Here is a 21,884-nt window from a genome sequence, read left to right as displayed (position 1 = left end):
CCTCTTTGCAAGTCCCGTCCCAGGACGTACACACCGAAATCAGGAACTAAGGTTATTAGTTCCTGCCGAAATCTCCGATTGTTTACATTTGCGACATTGGGCCTTATGAAACAACCGTGTCGAAATTTGTGTAAACTACTGGGCCTTTTCGTTGCTATTTTCATTCATTCTTGCGTATTTCTTAATTGACGTGTTTGAACGACGACAGTTCGTTCTAAAAACGTCAGTCTGAATAAAAAAGTTGCACGATTTTGCTACTGTGCTCTCTTTGATAAAGTTGTTTTGCGAGATAAGTTTGCACAATATTTTTCCAGAATTACAACGCTATTTAGCAATAGAGGATATATTTCACATTGGTCGATTAGACGTTTTTCAAGCAAACAAAAAATTAAGACCCTGCCGAAACAATGATTCGCGCTGTGTCACGAACAATACGGCAGCCACTTTTCCGATGGAGTGCCAGTACTGGCGTAACCGGTCATCACGGGGCAGTGAGTAAATGGTTTTAATAGTAAAGTTATTGTACTGAAGAACTGAACAGATTTTTCCTCTTCAGAATCTGCTGCACCAATCTTACAATGAAAGACTACCCGAGGTCCAAGTCCGGTACAAATCGACGCCCATCAACACTGTTATCATGTTCGTTCCGCAACAAGAGGTACGTTTTCTGAAGGCTGGTAACGGCTAATGGTTTTCAAACTTATCTTCGGTTTTGCTTAAGCTCTAAACCGTACAGTTATATTATATGTGTAAAAATAATTGGCAATTAATACTTGGATGAAGTTTCACATATTAATTAGGAACTTTCTAAGCCAACACCAGGAAATTGTGTATTCACTGCTCTTCTTGTTCAAGGAGACTGAAACTTCCGATCGAATCCGATCCGTTCATGTTTTCATTCATTAATGCATTTATTAAATTATCCATTTAATTAAGAATGCCCATCAAACCCCGTTAGAACAAGAATATCAGTGAATTATTTGACGAGTAAAGAGCTCCGCACATAGGACCCGTTTGCGTTGCGTTTGACAGTTTTCCCATCTGAAATGTGTCAAACGCAACGCAAACGTATCCTATGTGTGGGGCTCTTAAGTCCCCACACTCTGAAAAATCTTCACGTCATATTTACCTGAAAATAAATGTGGTTCTCATCCACCATACTTTTCACGTAAGAGTGACCTGAATGGCATGTAATCTGAACAAAATTTTACCTCGTTGAGTTACGTGATTTATCAGGTGAATCTGACTGGATTTTCCAGTACTAATGACGTGAAGTTTGAAAGTAGTTACGTGTTTGATCAGGTGAACTTCACGTGATTTCTACGTACTGGTTACGTGAAATTTCAGTAAAAGCTACATGACATCAGGTAACCACTACATGGTTTGAAATATATTGCAAAATTGTTTTTTAATGAATGCAAAATAAGCTAGTGACTGCCTGCAGCCGTAAACAGGAGACTTCTTCGCATTGTTGATGCACTTGATGCGTTCAACTGCATTTGATGCAGAATGATGTTTTTATCATTAGACAGAAAATGCTGTAATTCGGCCATTGCGCTTCGGGAAAACACTGTTGGAGAGAACAAATCAGTTACTGAAAAATGTCGAATAAAATTTATTAGATTTGTAGAAAAAGATGAAACTAGTTTCTTTCTCAAAAATTGCTGCTATTTCCGCTGTTAAATCAAGCAAAAAGTAGTTCACTCTTGGCAGTTGAAATCTGGAATAGAAATTTTCTACTAACGCTACCGAAAATGGTAGTTATAGGCTTATTACTTTCTACGAATCTTATAAATTTTATCCGACTTCCGCTGATTTTTTTTCCAAGGAGAGAACATGCAGGTTCGGAAAATCCCCGCCTAGTTGCACATGAAATATCGCCACCTCTGCCAATCCTATAATTATGCTGAGGTTATGTGTCTTTCATTCTTACGTGAGTATCAAGTCACTCTCACGTGAAAAGTATGGTGGATGAGAACCATATTTGTTTTCAGGTAAATCTGACGTGAAGATTGTTTACAATGCTATAGTTTTCCGCAAATGCCGAAGCTGCAATCACACTAACACAATTTCACTTTAATTGTTTACGAGTACATACAAACATATTCACCAAGATTTTTAGTAAAAGTTACGTGAATTTCAGGTGACCATTACTAACATCACGTAACAATCGTCGTTTGTTCAAGACAGATCAGTTACGTGATTTTTCACGTGAATATGACGTGATGATTATTTAGAGTGCAGAAAAGCCGGGTGACGCAAATGTTGATTGGTACTGAAACTACATATAGGGAGCGGGACCATTTGGGCAGCACCACCTATTCTCGTCCACAACGTTGATAACTCGACCGCGTTCCAACCAAATGGCTTGATTGTTTGTACATCACTTGATATTGACAGAAACTAACCATGTACTAAAAAACAAGTAATTCGGATGTAATGCTCTCGAGTAATGAACGTTGCTGACGGGAATAGGGGGTGCTGCCCAAATGGTTCTCTACCCTACTTGATTTAAGCGCTAATTTTCTGTTTTTTAAGCCCGAACACTATTTTAAATGTGCACTTTTAATTCATTTTTAGGCCGAAATTGTTTTCTTCTTCCTCCCCTGGCATTTAAACTGTGATTAAAAAAAGAAAGAAAAATTTAAATATTTTATATTATTTTTTTCAAGTAAATTACTTGAAAAAACCAATAAGTTTTGGTATTTCATCATTTTTATTAATTTTTTTTTCATTTTCTTCATAATTTTAAAGTTTAGCAAAGAATCAAATTGTCCTGGCCTTTGGTTTGGGTAAAAATTACTGATAGATCTATTCCGCAACTAAAAAGGCGTATTATCTAATAAAACATATCTCCCACAGGCCTGGATTGTCGAACGAATGGGGAAATTCCACCGAATTCTTGAACCCGGGTTGAATGTATTACTGCCGGTAGTAGATCGCGTTAAGTACGTCCAAAGTCTGAAGGAAATCGCTATCGATGTTCCGAAACAATCTGCAATTACCTCGGACAATGTCACTCTTAGCATCGATGGTGTACTTTACCTACGGATTCTCAATCCTTACCTAGCTTCCTATGGGGTTGAAGATCCTGAGTTTGCCATTACGCAGCTGGCTCAAACAACAATGAGATCCGAACTAGGTAAGATGTCGTTGGACAAAATTTTCCGAGAGCGTGAATCACTCAACATCAGCATCGTGGATTCCATCAACAAGGCCTCTGAAGCATGGGGTATTTCGTGTCTTCGTTATGAAATTCGTGACATTAAACTGCCAAGTCGCGTCCATGAAGCTATGCAAATGCAAGTAGAAGCTGAACGTAGAAAACGTGCTGCTATTCTGGAGTCTGAAGGTGTACGGGCTGCTGAAATCAACGTAGCTGAGGGCAAACGCCAGTCTCGCATACTTGCGTCCGAAGCCCAAAAGCAAGAGGAGATCAATCGTGCGAATGGTGAAGCAGCAGCGCTCATCGCTGTTGCTGACGCACGTGCCAAGGGTTTACGGGTCGTGGCTGAATCCTTACTGTCGAAGCATGGCAGAGATGCTGCATCACTAGCGGTGGCGGAAAAATATGTGAATGCTTTTGAAAATCTGGCCAAGGAAAACAACACGCTAATTGTTCCATCGAATGCGGCGGATGTGTCTTCGATGGTTGGTCAAGCCTTGCAAATCTATAAAAGTCTATCGAGACCATCCGCTAAGCTGATAGAACCAGAGGGTGAAGCGACTGTGGAGAGTACAGTGTATGAAGCTGAAGATGTTGCTGCTAAGAGGGATACCACTAAAATCGTTGAATAATCTCAGTCGGGAAGTGTTGCAGGGTTATGAAGTTATGCTTAGTAGACAAACATTGTCCAATTGGCATACAAATAAACATAAAGTTGTTATGCTACGTGATTCAGTTTTGGCATCGAAAGAAACATTACAGAAGAAGTATTCAAGAGCCACTTAATCTGTTGATGTAAATAAAGTTTAAGGTAAATTATATTATTGTTGATTTAATTATTTTGAGAACAGATCCTTATAAAAACTGGTGTATATAATTGACGTACGACACTTTCGAATGAATCCGATTCGTTAGAATTATTTTCCCATGATTTGGCTGGTGGGAACAAGAATGTGAACCATTCTTTCATGAAGAGCGATCGAACATAAACAAAATAAGGATGCAAGTCTGTTTTGCGTGGTATTATGTACTGCTTCCAAAACGATGTCTACCTATTATAGTCCATCAACGTCATGCAAACAATTTTGAATTAAATTAACAATATGCAGCCGTAAATCTCATATAGCGCGCGTCTCACTTTCGTGATTCGTTCGCCTTCATGCACACTTACAATGTGGAATAGGGGTGATCGGGGCAATATGGGCCACCTAAGAAAATCGTTCCGAAAAGCGCTGAAAAGCTCAAAAAAGCATCGTTCAAATGTAGTTGACTTATACTAGAGAATGTTACCTTTCATATAACGTCGATGAATGACGAAAAATGCGTTTGGAAGTTGTTGCAATGCACTTTTGAAAATGTATTGATTTCAATGTGTGTTCCCGACTATACGGGGGCAATATGAGCCACCATTTGGGGCAGTATGGGCCACCCTTCCAAAAACCTTTATTTAGGCGAAAAAAGTATCGTAATATAGAAGAATATGATATTCCTACAACAGTTGTGAGTATTCCATACCAAATAAAATGAAAAAAATGCACAACAGCGGACTGAACTGATTTGCCACTCTTCACCGTTTGACCAGCCACATTTCAATTGGTCAATAATCATTTTTTCTGTTTCTATCGCAATAATGCGCTGTTGTAATTTTTCCGTAATGAATCTTACATGTATGATAATATTCTTGTATTTGAATACTGAAATTAGAACTGATTCGCATTTTAAGGCCAGATATCTTGTTCTATGCAGGTATGCCCATATTGCCCCATAGAGACTGGTTTTGGGAAAAAAAAGTTTTATGATAAATTCAGATTTGTATCAATATAAACATGTGTGCACAATATTCAATTTTAATATATCTTTTGATTGTGGTGTATTTTTGACCTGTATTTTAATCAGTTTTGTGTCAAAACCTTATTTATAAACTTGAAATCTTATAATAATTTTGCCTATGCAGTGAAAATTTACATTTTCAAGTATATTTTCATATTTGAATTGAATTTTAATGCGGTTTTCACGTTGATGCATATGTGGAGCATCCTCTTAAAGATCATATAACTTTTACATGATAAAACTTGTCAATAAGCTCAAAATGAGGGTGGCTCATATTGCCCCGTATGTTCATATTGCCCTACTGCCCCTAATGTGTTTACGCGCTCGTTTCTACGGAGTTACCATCCCTCCCACTATTTTGTGGGATTTGGAAATTCCTACCATTAAATAAAGAATAAACTTGGGATCCAGTCTTGGTCCACCCCGAACGGCCTTTCGGTACTTCTTCGGAAGGTATGATCTTTGTGCATTCATTACTTTGGCGAACTTTGCACTTCATATAACCTAAATTGGCGTTCAGATCCCAGTTGACCCCTGGATAGATCAATGCTACTTTCACGGAATTACCCGATGTCGGGAGCTCCTCCGCAACCGACAAGCTTCGTGGTAGAGATAGCTTCGGGTTCAATGGGTGTCCTGACGACTCGAAGCCAGTACGTTAGCACGCCACGATCTACTCGGATTAGTACCCGGCGTGGGATCTACACACTCTGTTTTTTTTATTGCTGTAGCTCGGCAGAATGTGCGGCTACTCAGCCACATAACTGGTATTCCATCAGAAGGGATGTCAAATTTTAGCAATAAAACGTCACTTTGACAGAAATTTCGACATATGTGTTGAAAGCTGTACGAATCTGAGGCGGCCTGTTGTTGCTCCATGCTCCAAAATCGTTAAGGAATTTCGATTATCCTGCCGTCACTCTTGCAATCGCATTCCACTGTTCAGCTTTCTGGAACCTGCTTCCGACGATGTTTTCGCTGGTAGTGAATATTCTGCACGCATCCAACTTCGCATTCCTCTCTTCTGCGAGTCTTCAGACGATTCTGTCACCTGGACAGAGCTGGTGCTTACCACTTGAATAATACGTGCTCTGCGGGTCAAGCCAAAATTCAGGAGGACGTAGTAATACTCGTCTGCGCATGCTACCTCACGAGATACCGTGGATGGCTTAGAAGGGTTAGGCGCGCTTTTCAGCTCTCGGACGTTGCAGTTTGCGCTCAGTGCTGACGCTGACATCCTTACTAGACGTCCGTACCGCAGTATTGAAACCACCAAATTTGCCAGCAGCCAGCGCTTGCTTAAAACTGACTCGGGCTGACTTAAAACATCTCCATCCTGAACGATGTGCAGCTATCGTTTTAACCTGTTGTCAGGTTAGATTCCGATCGACTTATGTTTTTTTCTTTATTGAGGCTTCGCCGTCATGAGGCTCTGGGTCTACCTCTGCTGAGATGTCCCGCTGGTTTCCAGTCTAATTCTTGTTTACAGTAAAGTGTGACCGAACCAGCCCCACTTTCGATCCCGAATTTCTGGCCGATATCTGGTGACAACGACGATGGAGCTCGTTGTTTTAGTTCCAGTTGTGAGGCCACCAGGCCCGAATTGTATACCGCATGTATCTGTTGATGAACACCGACAACCGTTGAGTGTTCTCCACTGATACACACCATGTTTCGCTAGCGTAGAATAGCACAGATTTGTTTCCTGCTACTGCGTGGTCTTAAGCCAGTCTACCAAACCATAAACTAGAAACATTTCACTATCGAATAGAACTTGAACGACTCATATGGGCTGAGTCCGAGAATGAATCTATACTAACCTATTTAGACCTGGGGCTCAGATTAAGACTGCAAAGTAAGTTTTCTTTCTAGAGTTCGGCAAAATTGGGCACCGATTCATATGATTACTACAGGGGAGTAAATACCCATGGCATAATGTCGGTTGGCATTACATGATTAATTTCCTAAAAGCTATTTGTCATAGAGGAAACCGCCAAATGTTGAACGACTAATTTCTTCGCCTATTGTTGAACTCCCATAAGAAATGCACGTGCGTTCAACAATAGGCGAAGAAATTAGCCGTTCAACATTTGGCGAATTACCCTAATCGTTAAAAAAAATTGTGTCAAATACTGTGGGCCATTTGACATAAGGCCTACAACAAAAAAGTGGCTGGTCACATTACTTCAGAGTGAAGCCCAATCTATACCTATATTGAACTGTCAAACCTTAGGTATTCGAAGACTTTTAAATTCCATAGAATTGACAATTTCGGATAATCTAAAAATAAAGACAAATAAATATTTCTCTGATGTGTGTATTTATTTTTCTTTCTGAGCTTTGAAATAAAAAAAAAAGAAACGAGAGAAATCATGCTCCTGTTGGAATACGTTGGAGTCGCTGTTTACGCGAATATTTATATTAAAAATGCGTTAGTACAAAACTACACGCGCCGCTCCCCGAAGGAAACGACAAACCGCGCTTTTTGCTGCTTGTATACTGTATTCTTATGGAAAGATTACATTGCGGCCTTTCCTAAGGTGCGGTTGTTCGTTTCGAATAGGAAACGCCGCGTGGAATGTTGTGCCCATGCGCTTTTGGAAACATTACAGCCTCGCAGTGTATCGTATTGACAGCACCCTACAATAGCATTGCAATGTTTCGTCTGGCGCGACCGTTCCTTTCGTTAGTCAAACGCCGCGTAAATTTTTGTACACAGAATTCTGTGTGTATCCATTTTTGTACTTCCCACACAAGATACTTCTTCTTCTTAATGACATTACATCTCCCAATGGGACATTGCCGCCTCGCAGCTTCACTGTTTCTAAGCTGAGTTACCATTTTTGCATTCGTATATCATGAGGCTAACACGATGATACATTTATGTATGCCCAGGGAACCCAGCCACTTGAATCCAGCCACTTTCAGCATGTTCTTGCTTCGCAGCCGCGCATCTTACCGCATGGCTAAGGAAGGCCCCTCCCACACAAGATACAAGATGTCACAGAAAAGATTTAAATTAAGAACTGTGGAAATGCTAATGGAAAACTAAATTGGCCAAGTTCCACTTGAAATCTAGAAGACTTATAGAAAGTTCGGAACCATTGCATCTAGAACTGGCGGAAAATGAAATTAAAAACGAAGGATCATCCTTCGGCAAAATGGTGATTTATGCATCTTAAGAAATGTTCCTGGTGTTGAAAATAGAATAAAATGCAAACCCTAATTGATTTCAAGCAGTAGAGTAAATAGAATACCGTAGGTATTACTTTCATTTTTGCATATTTTCAAAACGTAACCTTACTTTAGATCAACCAAGTTTAAGCGTATGGGGGACCGCCGCTTAGGAGTTAAGTGGAAGGGAGAAATTTTAAGAGAAAGATTTCATTTTAGAGAGATTGGATATCGATCCTATTCCGTCATTTGAAATCGATAATATCGCGATAATGATAAACGTCTCATCTGCATCTCATCTTATCACAAATCAACACGCTTCTCCTTCAATGACTCTTCATTCCAACTGGAACTTGGCCTGCGTTTCAACTTAGTATTCTATTAGCATTTCATCAGTTATCAATTGAAAGCTTTTCTATGACCGCCATTTCAGGAATGAGTATCTTGTGTAGCAAGTACAATGGATACATTATGCCCAGGGTGTCGAGAAAGTTTCCACACAGTTTTCACACACATCCTAGACCGGACCGAGAATCTAACTCGTCATCTCCGGTTGGCAGTTCTACGCCTTTCCTCGCAAGGCTACTGGAGACCCGCTGCTTGTCTCTTGTATCCATTAATTGGAAAAGTTCGTACAACCGTAATAGTGATGAGGATCGCATCTGTAACAAAAGAAATATTCCTATTAGTGGCCTCTCGACAAACAATGTCCGCAAATATCGTAGCCTTCATAGGTTTGCTAACTGAGCTCAGAACATTCAAATCGATCACGATGCATGCGTACAGGTCCGTGAATATTAATTTCATCACTATATAGTTAGCCAACCGTGCACAGACTCTCAAAATGCCTTTTCCATTTAGTCCATATACATACCTTGAAAAGCTGTTACAAACTGAACGAACAACATGTAAATCTGTAATAATGGAAAAAGAGAAACTGAGAATTAGTTTTGAATTTATGTAACTTAAGGTGGATATTGATTTCAAGTAACAATCATCCACATTCTTGTTTACGTATAAATACTCTTCCGAACGAAAGTTGATGCGCATTCTCGTTTGCGCCAGAACAATCAAATGGGGAGACGGTTCGAACGAATCGCATTTGTTCGAAAATATCGGTCGTCCGTAAACAAGAATAGTGGTGAATATTAAAAGTCGGAAAATTTGTCAGAAATGCAATCGTTTTTCAACTCTACTTTTTTCAGAACAGGTCCATGATTGTTTGACATCATTCGTACATTTTCTACTTTTTAATCGTCTCTTAATCATTTCCACTTAAACCCAGTTCAAGCGGAGGTGAAGAATTTGGTTCTTATTTTAAAAATGCTCACCTGTTGCATCTGTTAAATATTTGCCCGATGATTGAACGCAAGTCGCCTTAGCGTAAGCACCCAAAACGAGTGATGTTTTGGTATGCTATGATTGGCGATCCACAGGCTGCTCTATATAAAGTAACCCTGAACGAGAAACGGAAGATTGATGCGACTATCCGATGGAAGCAAGTTGGGCGGTCTTGTGTGATCCATTTTGCCACGATTTGTTTGTCAGAGATTTTTATCTTAAAGGCCAAGCATTCCCTCCTAACGTGATTATTACTTGGCCCCTCGGCTGATATTTATGAACCCCCGATAATCGAATAAACAACGACCTGCAAGTATGGAAAGAAAGTAAAAAACGTTAATGAAACAGACAATTTTAAGATCTGATAATGATCTCATCACGAGTTATCGTCAGAAGAGGTGTCAGAAGTAATCGGTTTTTCAATTCATGGTTGATCAGAACAGGTCCATGATTTTTAGCATCATTCGATGAAAGAAACGAACAAAATATTAAGTTGGATATCATTCTTACCTTCAAACGAAAAACAAACAACCTTCATCGGTGGAAATAGTCTGTAATGGAAAGAAAAAAAAAACAAATTTGTTAGAACAAAATAGAATAAATGATATGTAGGAAATAAGCAACACGGCTTGATAAACACCAGTAGAAAAACATTGAAGAATAGATTATCAAAACTAAATAGTTTATTATTATAAAGAATTTGTGAATGATAACTAATTTGGCATAGGCTTTGGCCTTTACAAGACTGAGCAGTTTTAGTAAAAACTATTAAGTATCAATCATTTTTTCAAATAATTCAATTCAGTCCAAAAACAAACAAAAAATCGGCCTTAGCTAATCTTTAGAAGAACAACTGTGCTCCGTTTTCGAATAAATTTCTTTCTAGTTTTTAACGAAATTCATCTAATGTTTATCAGTATGTCAGACCTGTTGAGCTTGAAAAGTGTTTTAATCACCTAATCATCTAAGATTTGAATCATCACGTATTGACAAGAAAGAACTTATTTGTCCTGTGATACAATTATCAACTAAGGTGACGACAGATATTCTCGGCAGGCTGTTACGCATCGGCACACCCCTCTAAAACGGCAGTCTCTTCGCATCGCTAGTTTCTAGAGCAACCACCACAAACGATTGTTTTTTTTGTATCTTTATTAAGGAGACTTTCAGCTCCATGCTGGCTCGTCTCCGAGAATGATTGTACCTGTTATTGGTTTTTGTAGCAGTGCCGAGAATACTTGTCGTTCACCAAATTAATATGACATTTTAAATACTCACCACTATAAACGAGCCCTTTGAAAAACAACAATCCGAGCGAACTTAACGAGACCTGCAAAAAAAAATTAGAAACAACCGTTATTTGATCGTAGATTAAATTTTTCTTCTTAAATTTATCATCTGATGTTTAAATTTGTCAGAAGAGGTGTCAGAAGCAATCGTATTTTCAATTCATGGTTGATCAGAACAGGTCCATGATTTATAGCATCATTCGATGAAAGAAACGAACAAATCTAGGAACTTTTTTCAAATTGGCGTAACTTGACCTTGAAATTTGAAACAACGACTCATACTTTCTTTATTCAGCATATTTCGTTTAACTGATGTTACTGCCATATAGATGGCAATCTATTCTTTCTGTATATGAATAGGAAACCCAGCAAAGATGGGCCTGATATGCAACCATCGGCAGTAACATTAGTTGGCCAAAATAGTTTGAAATGGAATCAGAATTGCCATTTAAGGTCAGAATCAATTTCGCCCATTTGAAAAAAGATCCTAGAAAGATTAAGTTGAATATCATTCCTACCTACCTTTAAACGCAAAACAAACGACCTTTATCAGTGGAAATTATCTGTAATGAAAAGCAAAAAACAAAATTTTTAGAACAAAATAGAATACATAATATTATAGGGAATAAGCAACAAGGCTTGATAAACATTAGTAGAAAAACATTGAAGAATAGATTATTAAAATACGCATACGAAATACGTATCTGTCAAAGGTACAATAAATGTAGTGGAATTAAATAGAATTGTACAAACTCGACTTATGACAAGTAAATACATTCCACTAAAAGCTTAAAATAATATTCGCATTATTTAAATAGGTTATTATTATGAAGAATTGTGAATGATATCTAATAAGGCCGGAACAAATTAAAAGCTTCGGTCCGTGAAAAAAAAAATCTAAAAATTCATCAGTTTTCGTGAAGACCAGTAAATTTAAATATTTTTTTCAAATAATTCAATTCAGCCTAAAAACAACAAAAAAAAACGACCTTACCCGAGAAGGTATGAGCTAGCCTTGCATAAGAGGTAAAGTACCAAAGATAATATGCAAAATACTTCAGGCATTTCAATACTAAACGAATACTAATTTGTGATGTGTTTGGTATTTCAATAACAGAGTATGTTATGCCAGAAGTATTGTGCATAATGATTTTTGGTATTTTATTTCTTATGCAAGGCTAGTTCATTACAGAGTATGGCATCAATAACAGAATGAGGTATTATTGAGTTAATCTCTCTTACTCGAGTAACTAATCTTTAGAAGAATAACTGAGGTACGTATTTATAGAATAATTTTTACTAGTTTTCAAATAAATTCATCTAATGTTTATCAGTGCATATGTCAGACCTGTTGAGCTTGAAAAGTGTTTTAATCACCTAATCATCTAAGATTTGAATCATCACGTAAATTGACATGAACTGATTTGTCCTGTGATAGAAAAATCAACTAAGGTGACGACAAATATTCTCGGAAGATTATTAAACATCGGCATACCCTTCTAAAACGGAAGTCCCATTGCATCGCTAGCTTCTCGAGCAATCACAAACGATTACGTTATAGATTTGTCAAAATGATTTTAGCTGTTATTGGTTTTTGTAGCTGTGCCGAGAATACTTGTCGTTTTCCAATCTAATATGACATTTTAAATACTCACCAGTATAAACGAGCCTTTTGAAGAACAACTCAAGCGAACCTAACGAGACCTGCAAAAAATGTAGAACAACCGTTATTTGACCGTTGAATTTTTTTCATAAAATTATCATCTGATGTTTAAATTTGTCAGAAGAGGTGTCAGAAGCAATCGTTTTTTCAATTCATGGTTGTTCAGAACAGGTCCATGATTTTTAGCATCATTCGATGGTAATGAATTCTATAGTGAAACTACTTTTTTAAGCTTACCTTGAATGGAAAATAATACCCACAGGAAGAGAATCTGTAATGAAAGCCAAAAATATACTTTTATTAGATTACAAATAATTTGTGATGTTTTTTTTATAGGAGCCCACTCAACAAGTCAGACCTGTTGAGCTTGAATAAATGTCATAATCACTGATCATTGTAAAATTTCAAATCATCACCTAATATTGAAAAAAAAAAGTGTTATGAAACACATATTTACCTTATCAAACAACTGCCCAGCACGCAGGCTCTTGATGTGCCTTGTCTTCCCGTCCATTAATCGGATCAACTTTTGACGCAAACTATTACAACACTGAATAGAGGAATGTTGGCGGTAATCATGTGAAATGACAACACAAATCAAACGTACCGATTTTATGTAAAATAAACAATGTTTTGTAAATTTATATCATTCTTCCAATTACTTAATAGCAGAGTAATATTATACGAATATAATATTGACCGGTTTCATCCGAAAATCGGAAGTGACAACAAAATGCAAGCCTACCTCCTCTACCGAATGAGTATGTCAAAATATATTAGATGTAATAAAGTCTCGTCTAAACCATAAATTTGATCCAAATTTACTGAGCAAATAACTAAGGTTAAGTAAAACTACACGCATTTTCCGTTCCAGTTTTTTTTAACATGATACTCATCATCTGTATTCTCTTGTGTTTGTGTATATCACTGTTTCATTCCATTATTGTGTGGTAGATGCTTTTCATACTGTTTGCTTGCATTTCTTGATTGGAGCTTCTCAATTTGGTTTGTATCTCACGACGGAGTGTGTTGTTGCAGCAACGAATTCACAGGAATCCAAGGACAAAGACGGAGCAGGCAAATTGAAATAGTGAGCAATGATGATGGAAAGCTTTTGTCCTTTACTCGCTCAGATATTTGGCTGACGAAGGGTGTCAAAGTAAAATGGATTTTTTGTAAACATTCATAAATTACGTTTGTCTAAATTAGTTTGATTGAAGCTGGGATAGGCTTCATTCTTCTAGTGTTTTTAATCGTAAGAAATGTATATTGTAATAATAAAGTGTTTACAATTTGTCCAAGTACTGTGACAGATCTGGGAGACCATCCTTCAGACCCTTACGCTTACGAATATCCTGGACGACGGTATACGGCTTGGTTCCAGGCTCAGCTGGGTCTCCTGGCAGGATCTGCCAGTGATCGAACACGCACTGTGGGAAGGCCTGTCCTCCGGTGTTGGATCTGAAGGGGTAAACATAAAAAAAAAAACAATTAGGCCGGAACAAATATTAAATCCTTTTCCTCCCTCAAATAATTTGGCGGAAAAAGAAGAAAATAAGAATGAATCGTCATAATTGAATTATGTTTCTAGTCGATTCGATGAAAATTGAATTAAAATGCATGCAAAAATAAAAATGAAGCCATTACAGAAATTAAAGGCCGATTATAGTAAATTGCCAATGTCTTGTAAGTCAGGTATTGTAAATTCTATAAGAAGAAAAAACAATGTTTTCAAACAATATTTTACTCTAGCAAACATTGTACTGCCAACCACCATCAATTGGTATGTCGAACTTATAGACAAAATTTGCCCAAATCGAACACTTTCCGAAGAGAAGAGCATAATTACCTCAGATCGGCGGTGAAACCGAAAGACTCGTTGACGGGCAGGTACGCCTTGACGACGAACATGGGAGTACCGGCGACCTGTGCTTCCTCGAAGACGTGTCCACGACGACGATTCAGCACACCGTAGATACCACCGACGGCGACCTCCGGGCACTGGATTTCGCACAGATAGACGGGCTCCATCATACGTGGTGCGGCGGTAATGTACGAGGCGTACAAGACACGACGAGCAGTTGGAATGATCTGGCCACCACCACGGTGGATAGCGTCAGCATGCAGTGTCACATCATAGATGTTGAATCGGACAGCTGTCGAGACAGGAAACGTTTGTTATTAATAAAAGATTAACCAAAAAAAAAATTAAGAAAGGATCAAGCTTTTGTTTTCGTTTTGTCAGACCTGTTGAGCTTGAATAATAATTTATCCATCAAATGTGTTTTCTTGGATTAAATGGGATCATCATTTAAACCTTCCAATAAGCCACTTTATATCACAAAAGGAATAAAACTTACCGCGCATGTTTTCTTCAGCGAGCACGCCTTCCTTGGAGGCCCACTGGAAACCAGCGACAACGGAGTCCTTGATTTCGTTCAGGTACTGCACACCCTTGGTGCAGTCGACAACGATGTTCGGGCCAGTTCCGTCGGGACCGAAGCACCAGATCTTACGGGCTTCAGTGACGTCGTAGTCGTACTTCTCGGCCAGATAACGGGCACGCACCTTGAAGTCGTCACGGGAGTTGACATCACCGTTGTCAATATCCTCAGCCAGACCATCGGGCATGGGGACAGCCTTCATGAACAGACGGTTGTGCTTGTTGGGCGACTTGGACAAACACATCTGATCGGATTCGTCAGAAACAGTTTCACGGTATGACACAACAGGGTCGGACTTCTTTAGTGGAATACAGGCATGATCTTCCTCCAAATCCTTCAGACAAATCTCAAGATGCAGTTCACCTGCACCGGCAATGATGTGTTCACCGGATTCTTCAATAATACACTGCACCATAGGATCAGACTTGGCCAGACGCTTAAGACCTTCGACCAACTTGGGCAGATCAGCAGGGTTCTTTGGTTCCACGGCCACACGCACGACAGGCGACACGGAGAACTTCATGACCTTCATGTTGTGGGCATCCTTGAAGGTGGAGATGGTACCAGTCTTGACCAGGAACTGATCAACACCGACCAGACCGCAAATGTTACCGCAAGGAACATCTTCGATGGCTTCAACATAACGTCCCATCATCAGAATGGTACGCTGGATGGCCTTCTCGTACAGATCTTCCTTCTTTCCTGGGGTGTAGTTAGGGCCCATGATACGGCACTTCTGACCAGTGGCGACCTTACCGGCGAAAACGCGACCGAAAGCGTAGAAACGACCCTTGTCGGAGGTCGGTACCATCTTCGATACGTACATCATAAGTGGACCTTGGGGATCGCAGTTCTTCACGGCAACAGCGGCTTCATCATCATGAGGACCTTCGTACAACATTTCCATACGGTATTTCTGGGCGACGACGGGGGATGGCAGATGGATGGCAATCATCTGAAGTAGAGCTTCGCCAGCTGGTAACCAGCTACGCATAACAACCTTCAGCAGGTTCTTTCCGTCCTTATCCTTGTCTTCGTGCTTCAGGGTAACCTTGATTTTTTCAAGCAGTTTTGGGATTTCGTCAGCTTTGTAGTTCATGATAGCGTCGAACACCTTGTAGATGGGGTCCAATACGTACATGACAAAGGAACGCTTGTTGTCGTCATCCTTGACCTTGGCCCACTTCTTGGTCTTGGCATTGAAGAAGTTTTCTCCCCACAAACGGTTCATGAGCTTGACAACATCGATCTTGAACATAGCGGCGTACATCTCAGCAAACTGCTTGAGAGTGAACGCCCATCCGTGCAGACCGGAACCGAAGCCGACCGAACCCTTGGATGGATCGACACGGACCTCTCCCATTGGACCGCCATCGTCGTTGTACGTGGCAATGATGACGTTGACGTTTTCAACAATACGCTGGAAGGTCTGGTACAGATCTTCAGCATCCAGCTGCAGCTCCAGCAGGGCACGGTCCATTTTGTTCATGAACAAAACAGGCTTGATACGTTCGGCGATAGCCTGACGCAGTACGGTTTCGGTCTGTACGCACACACCGGAAACACAATCGACGACGACCAAGGCACCGTCAGTGACACGCAGCGCAGCTGTTACTTCCGACGAGAAATCGACGTGCCCGGGCGAATCGATCAGATTGATCAAGAAGCCCTTGCAGTCCTTGTCGCGCTGATCCGGGTTCGTAATGAACACAAGATCCTGATCCTCCAACTCGAAGAACATAGAGATGGCACTGGGGAGAGGGATAATAAATGAATCAATGATACGATTGCATTTGTTGTGAAATTCTTTTCAAAGCAGAATTGATTGTGACGTAATATATGAAACATTATTTGTCCGAATTTATTAACTAACTGTAAAACATGTATTTTGTAATCGAAATCTCAGATCGTTGCGATGCAATGAAAAATTGCTTTTTACTTGGAACATGTAGAGTATTTTTTTTTTTAAATCGTACTAGTTTCATTCGCCGTCTTCGTCATCGATACACGACAGCAGCATTACGAAATGAAATTCTTGGGCACGATCTACCGTTCAACTACCGGTTCCGAATTTGTTGCTTTATGAAAAAAGCCTTCGATGGAACAATACCCGGAAGCCTAACACAACACCTATACCGATCGGAGCTGGAACGCACAAGAGGATTTGCTAGTTTATGGATCGTCGTGATGGAATGGGCTTCCAATAACAGGTAAAGTGGGAAAGTCGGACACACGCATTTAAGAACGCCGTGAGATTGCTTCAACCCTCTCCGCCCATGGTGATGGTGCACCATCAAATTTTGCACCTTCTAACCTTCATCGAATTGTTTCAGCAAAAGGAATATTTGACACATCTGTATGGTTCCATTAGACTGCAAATATAATCAATTTTGAGTACAAATAGTGAAACTATTGAAAACAATCGATTAACTATTGATTTACAATTAAACACTTTTTTTTCGTTTTCCACTAATTTCGGTTATGCCAAATAACTTTTGTTTTAGCATTTTTCTCAAAGATAATTCCTGCTGCCTATTGAAATCGTTGAAAAAAAGTCATGGGCGGGAAAGGGTTACATCGAGTAATCTAGATTTTTTGTTCCATGTTTTAGTTTTTCTTTGATTTCTTAGTTCCACCTGTAAATCCTACTTTTTCCTTGACCTGAACCTGATACACGCACAGTTTAAACTAACAGATAATCGAACTGGCGGAATGTAGTGATGGAGCCGTATACACTAATTAGGTAAGACCTTATGGAGGAGAGGAGTGGTATGTCTTTTTGACTTTCTCCTATTCTTACTATTTATATAGTGAAATGTCTCGAAATTTTTTCAATAAAATTTCGTAGTTTAGACGAAATTTATGAATCATACACATTCCTGGCGGTTAACATTTTACATTAAATATCATCGATACCAACGGATGTTCGAAAATCAATGGAAATTTATAAACCTTCGAAAATATCGAACACAAACATTCATGTATGCAAGTGTTTTTAATGTCATTTTAAACCTGTAGGAAAACATCAATTGCTTTGAATCAAAATTTCGGTCCCCATACATGTTTATTTTGTATGTCTCAATTCACCAGTGTAGATGATGTTCTAACATTAATCATTGAAATTAGATTATCTCACAGCAAATAACTAAATAATGAATCCAACGTCATTCAAAAACAATATAAATACTCACGTCGACTTGATCGTAATGCACCGTTCCTGTTCGTCCTTGCGGGTGTCGGTAAACCGGGTCTCTCCAGCCTTAGCACCGGCGATAATACCGGCCTTGGAGACCAGCGAATCGGTCAGCGTGGACTTTCCGTGATCGACATGGGCAATGACGGACATGTTACGGATGTTCCGTTTCCTGTCCATCATGGAACGGATTTCGTCAACGGTGAAGTTAACCTAGGGAAATAGGGTATCAAAAAAAAAAAGTAAATAAATAACACCCTTGTCAGTTAATTGGTTTACAAGTGTAAGTGTCGGGTATGAATTATTTTTATAATCTTAGTTTATCCCAAAATTATCGAATATTTCATATCTTTTTATAGGAATTCTACCAACATTTGAATAGTCGTTCAGTGCCCTTTTTTCTCTTTTACAATCAAAACAATCGAACAAATCTGGTTTATTCCAACATTTTACAATACACAATATTGAAAAAGTTTGGGATCAAAGGTTGGAGCCTGCATAAATAGTGAAAAATATAGATAGGTGGCCCTTTATAGCCTGGCTCATGCTACAAGATCTTTTACTTGATAGAAAGTATCTTGAGGTCGAAGCTCCCTGAAAATAAACTGCTATGCTTTCATATAAACATGCTATTCATTGAGTAATAAAGATCGCAGTCATTTCACGGTATGCCATTTTTTTAATAGTAATATTTATTGATTACCGGTAGCCTGCTAGTTACAAAACTTTAGTTGAGGGTACTAGCTTTACTGTATTATAGGTAGATACTAGCTTTACTGTAAATCTAATTCCAATAAAAATTAATTTTTCGCTAAACACCTGAGGGCACCATGTAAAAAGGTACATGCGTGCAATATTCATCGAATATAATAAAGAAAGAAGTAATCAATATTTCCTTGCCCTGAAAATAAGGTCTGTACCTACAGGATCACGTAAAACGGAATGAATAAAATTACAAAGTACAATCAATAAACGTTGGAACGAGGAAATGCATCTCCCTAAAGCTGCTGCAATAAGAAAATCAATTTTTCTATTCATGTCGTCTGCACTGCATGTGATGCGTAACGGGGTTCATTTTTTGCTTATTATTTCTTTGTTTCCAACAACTGCGGGGGAACACTTTACACGTCATTCGGTGTGTCCTGCGCCATTTCGCCCTCAGCCTCCCTTCCCGTCATTTTATTTTTATTTCACAATCAGCTGAAACTCGTCCACGACGTCACCATCGATTGCCAAGATTTTTGATAAGCTGCAAAAATGCATCTTCGATGCACTTTTCCCCGTTTAGTCTTACCATTTTAATGCGTTTTCAGGCTACTCAATTTCAGAAGGCAATCCAATTTAAAACTTTCTACTTTTACTGCACCCAGATTAGGAACAGCAACAGAAACGTGTTTTCCTCTTCTTTAGCACTCTGTTAATCTTTGGCAGATTCGATGACTGCTGCAATTTCACTTCACGCGACCACAACACGGTCGATTCATCTGCCACAAAAAAAATCAGTCTGTTCCGATGTTCTGTGGCCGGAAAAAGAAAGAGACCTCCTACATCTGCTTCTTCTATCTCTTTCTGTCCCACACACCTTTATCGGCGAACCAGACAAGTCGCAACTCATCCGACATTTTGATTTGGCAACGAGGCATTCCACCACGATGAGTGACTTTTCACAAAAAATGATTTTTTTCAACACCCGGCTAGAACTGCAGCAGAACTCCATCAATTCCGTGATACGGTAATCCTTGGCCATTGAATGCAGCACTTAAAATTCACAAAACTCACCATTTTGGATGTTTTCTGCTAGGATTTCTGCACGACACCAAAAATCGACTCACACGCCGTTCGCGTGCACAGAAGCGAAAGAGACCGACGTTGCCAAAATTTCACAGATGTTGACTGTTGAGCCGGACCGTGGCAGTCGGGGCAGTCGCACACTTGGTTCAGCCACATACACACCAGAAACTTGGCGTCAATCCCGTGCACCAATGTAAATAAATACTAAGGTATGGAAATCCATATATTGTGTGCGTGCCTTTTGTGTATGGCGAAAAAGCTTTCACTACTACATTCGAACGAGCTCCCATAAGAAGCCGTGCAAATATGTACGTCACCATTTGCTGTTTACATTTTTCATCATCCACTAATACACTTGCATTTGGTCTTCTTCCTCACCTTCTATTTATTCTCATTGCCCGTGCACTATTCACAGCCAAACACAGTTAAATTCAACCCAAGATGAAAGTTTAAACAACTCAAAATTATGGGTTCTTTGAGAAAGTTGACTCTAAATAAAATAAAAAATCGATTGAGCGACCTAAAAATCTGAAATTGACATCAAGTGTTGATAAATCGCTGAGAATTTCAATTGACCTCTCCCGTCAAAATTTTTTATTCGCTCATACGATTCTATATTTTATTTAAGGTCAACTTTCCCAGAGAACCCATATTTTTTGTCGCCTCTAAGTATTTTTAAAATTCTAAAAGAAAATCGTAAAGTTCTGTTTTCAAGATTGGCCGAATTTTGAACGAACGGTGAATTTTACAGGCTGGTTCACCACACGTGCAGCACTTTTTCGGTTTTTGTTTCCGATTTTAAAAATTAGATGTTGGATGTCTCAAAAAATATGGGTTTCTTTGGGTAAGTTTGACCTAAATAAGCCAATGAATAGACTAAGACAATAAAACGAGATACAATTTTTGACGATAACACACAAACATCTTTTTAATAAGGACTCAAATATCTGTGAAACATGTAATATTAAATTATCAGTACAACACATACTCGTATAGATTGTAGGAAATACGAAGACAATCGAAGAGAGATAAATCTTAAGGATAATCCTTGTAAGATCCTTAGTTTTGAAAAATGTGAAGAAGATAAACGAATAAATCATATGACTGTACGGTATAGGTTCTCACGATAGAATTTTATAGCAAAATGTTTACATTGTTCTGTAATAATGTCAAAATGGCTGAAGGGTCCACTATTCCCGGATAAAAATGTACTATTGGTTCAATTGTGTAAACAATTGAATTACCATACAATGTACGGTATACAATAGGATATATTGTTTCTTGATGGTTGCACAGATTGTATCCACACTGAGGATACAATACATCAACATATTTCACCAATGTAACAATACTTGCAATTGTTTTTTAAAAAATTTCGTACATAAGATTCATACATTGATAACTTTTGAAACGTGTCTTTACATTGCATATAAACTATATAACAATATTTGCCTCAAAGCGGCAAATATGCATTTTTCCCTTTAAATTGCATTGTTGAACAGTAAAGCTGCCACAACTGAGAAATCAAAAATCGTATTGTTTTACTATACAAATACAATACAATCCATTGTATTTTGAACAGTTTTGTTCGGATATTTCAACAATATATTAACCATACACTCTATTGTGTGACGAAAAAAATGTATGGAAAAATCTCAGATTTTGTATAGTTACGATACTTAACAACCCGTACATTCTATTGCGAAATCTTCATTTACATTTGAGTAAATGGTTCATAACAATGCATTCTAATGTATTTCTATGGTTTCATTTACAATACAATCTATTGCCAATTTAATGTTATTAATAGTAGTGTTACAATAAATTGTATTGTTATTCTACTGTATTTTTTATTCGGGTTGGCACTTTACCCTACCTTGACGCATTGATATACATTTTCATCCGGGTTGTTTGAGCTTTATTTTGGGTAGATAAATTTAACCGCGTTGAAGCTCCCACTTTGCGAGCCGCCGCTGTAACGTTGCTGTCAAAA

General features: G+C 38.7%; 2 protein-coding genes across 4 annotated transcripts; one reads left to right on the top strand and one right to left on the bottom strand.

Moving 5' to 3' along the window:
• The first annotated feature begins 208 nt into the window (after positions 1 to 208).
• LOC134218138 (stomatin-like protein 2, mitochondrial) lies at positions 209 to 3,985 on the top strand. 2 transcript variants are annotated; one of them, XM_062697013.1, is made up of 3 exons: positions 209 to 491; positions 542 to 658; positions 2,863 to 3,985. In XM_062697013.1, exons 1-3 carry the CDS (start codon positions 408 to 410, stop codon positions 3,796 to 3,798), a joined length of 1,137 nt encoding a protein of 378 aa, XP_062552997.1. In that variant the 5' UTR covers positions 209 to 407; the 3' UTR covers positions 3,799 to 3,985. The 2 variants fall into 2 exon arrangements, with proteins under 2 accessions (XP_062552997.1, XP_062552999.1); XM_062697015.1 differs by having other exon boundaries at positions 210 to 491; positions 557 to 658.
• A 9,088-nt stretch (positions 3,986 to 13,073) lies between these two features.
• Positions 13,074 to 20,037, bottom strand: LOC134213691 (eukaryotic translation elongation factor 2). 2 transcript variants are annotated; one of them, XM_062692969.1, is made up of 5 exons: positions 19,880 to 20,037; positions 18,099 to 18,313; positions 14,824 to 16,658; positions 14,313 to 14,619; positions 13,074 to 13,924 (listed from the first exon to the last, which is right to left on the bottom strand). In XM_062692969.1, exons 1-5 carry the CDS (start codon positions 19,880 to 19,882, stop codon positions 13,750 to 13,752), a joined length of 2,535 nt encoding a protein of 844 aa, XP_062548953.1. In that variant the 5' UTR covers positions 19,883 to 20,037; the 3' UTR covers positions 13,074 to 13,749. The 2 variants fall into 2 exon arrangements, with proteins under 2 accessions (XP_062548953.1, XP_062548954.1); XM_062692970.1 differs by lacking the exon at positions 19,880 to 20,037 and adding an exon at positions 19,395 to 19,570.
• Between the last annotated feature and the right edge of the window lie 1,847 nt (positions 20,038 to 21,884).

Source organism: Armigeres subalbatus, chromosome 2 (assembly GCF_024139115.2).
Source record: "Armigeres subalbatus isolate Guangzhou_Male chromosome 2, GZ_Asu_2, whole genome shotgun sequence".
In the NCBI taxonomy this organism is placed as follows: domain Eukaryota; kingdom Metazoa; phylum Arthropoda; class Insecta; order Diptera; family Culicidae; genus Armigeres; species Armigeres subalbatus.
The sequence above is the reverse complement of the archived record's forward strand: the minus strand, read 5'-3'. Positions and strand labels throughout refer to the sequence as shown.

Bases quoted from the DNA above. Each gene is read 5' to 3' on its own strand.
- LOC134218138 (XM_062697013.1), top strand. From the start codon at position 408: ATGATTCGCGCTGTGTCACGAACAATACGGCAGCCACTTTTCCGATGG. The intron at 492-541 runs GTGAGTAAATGG...AGAACTGAACAG, and splicing joins TAACCGGTCATCACGGGGCA to ATTTTTCCTCTTCAGAATCT. The intron at 659-2,862 runs GTACGTTTTCTG...TATCTCCCACAG, and splicing joins TGTTCGTTCCGCAACAAGAG to GCCTGGATTGTCGAACGAAT.
- LOC134213691 (XM_062692969.1), bottom strand. The intron at 16,659-18,098 runs GTGAGTATTTAT...CCCTCTCCCCAG, and splicing joins TGCATTACGATCAAGTCGAC to TGCCATCTCTATGTTCTTCG. The intron at 13,925-14,312 runs GTAATTATGCTC...TTACCCCTTCAG, and splicing joins GGTTTCACCGCCGATCTGAG to ATCCAACACCGGAGGACAGG.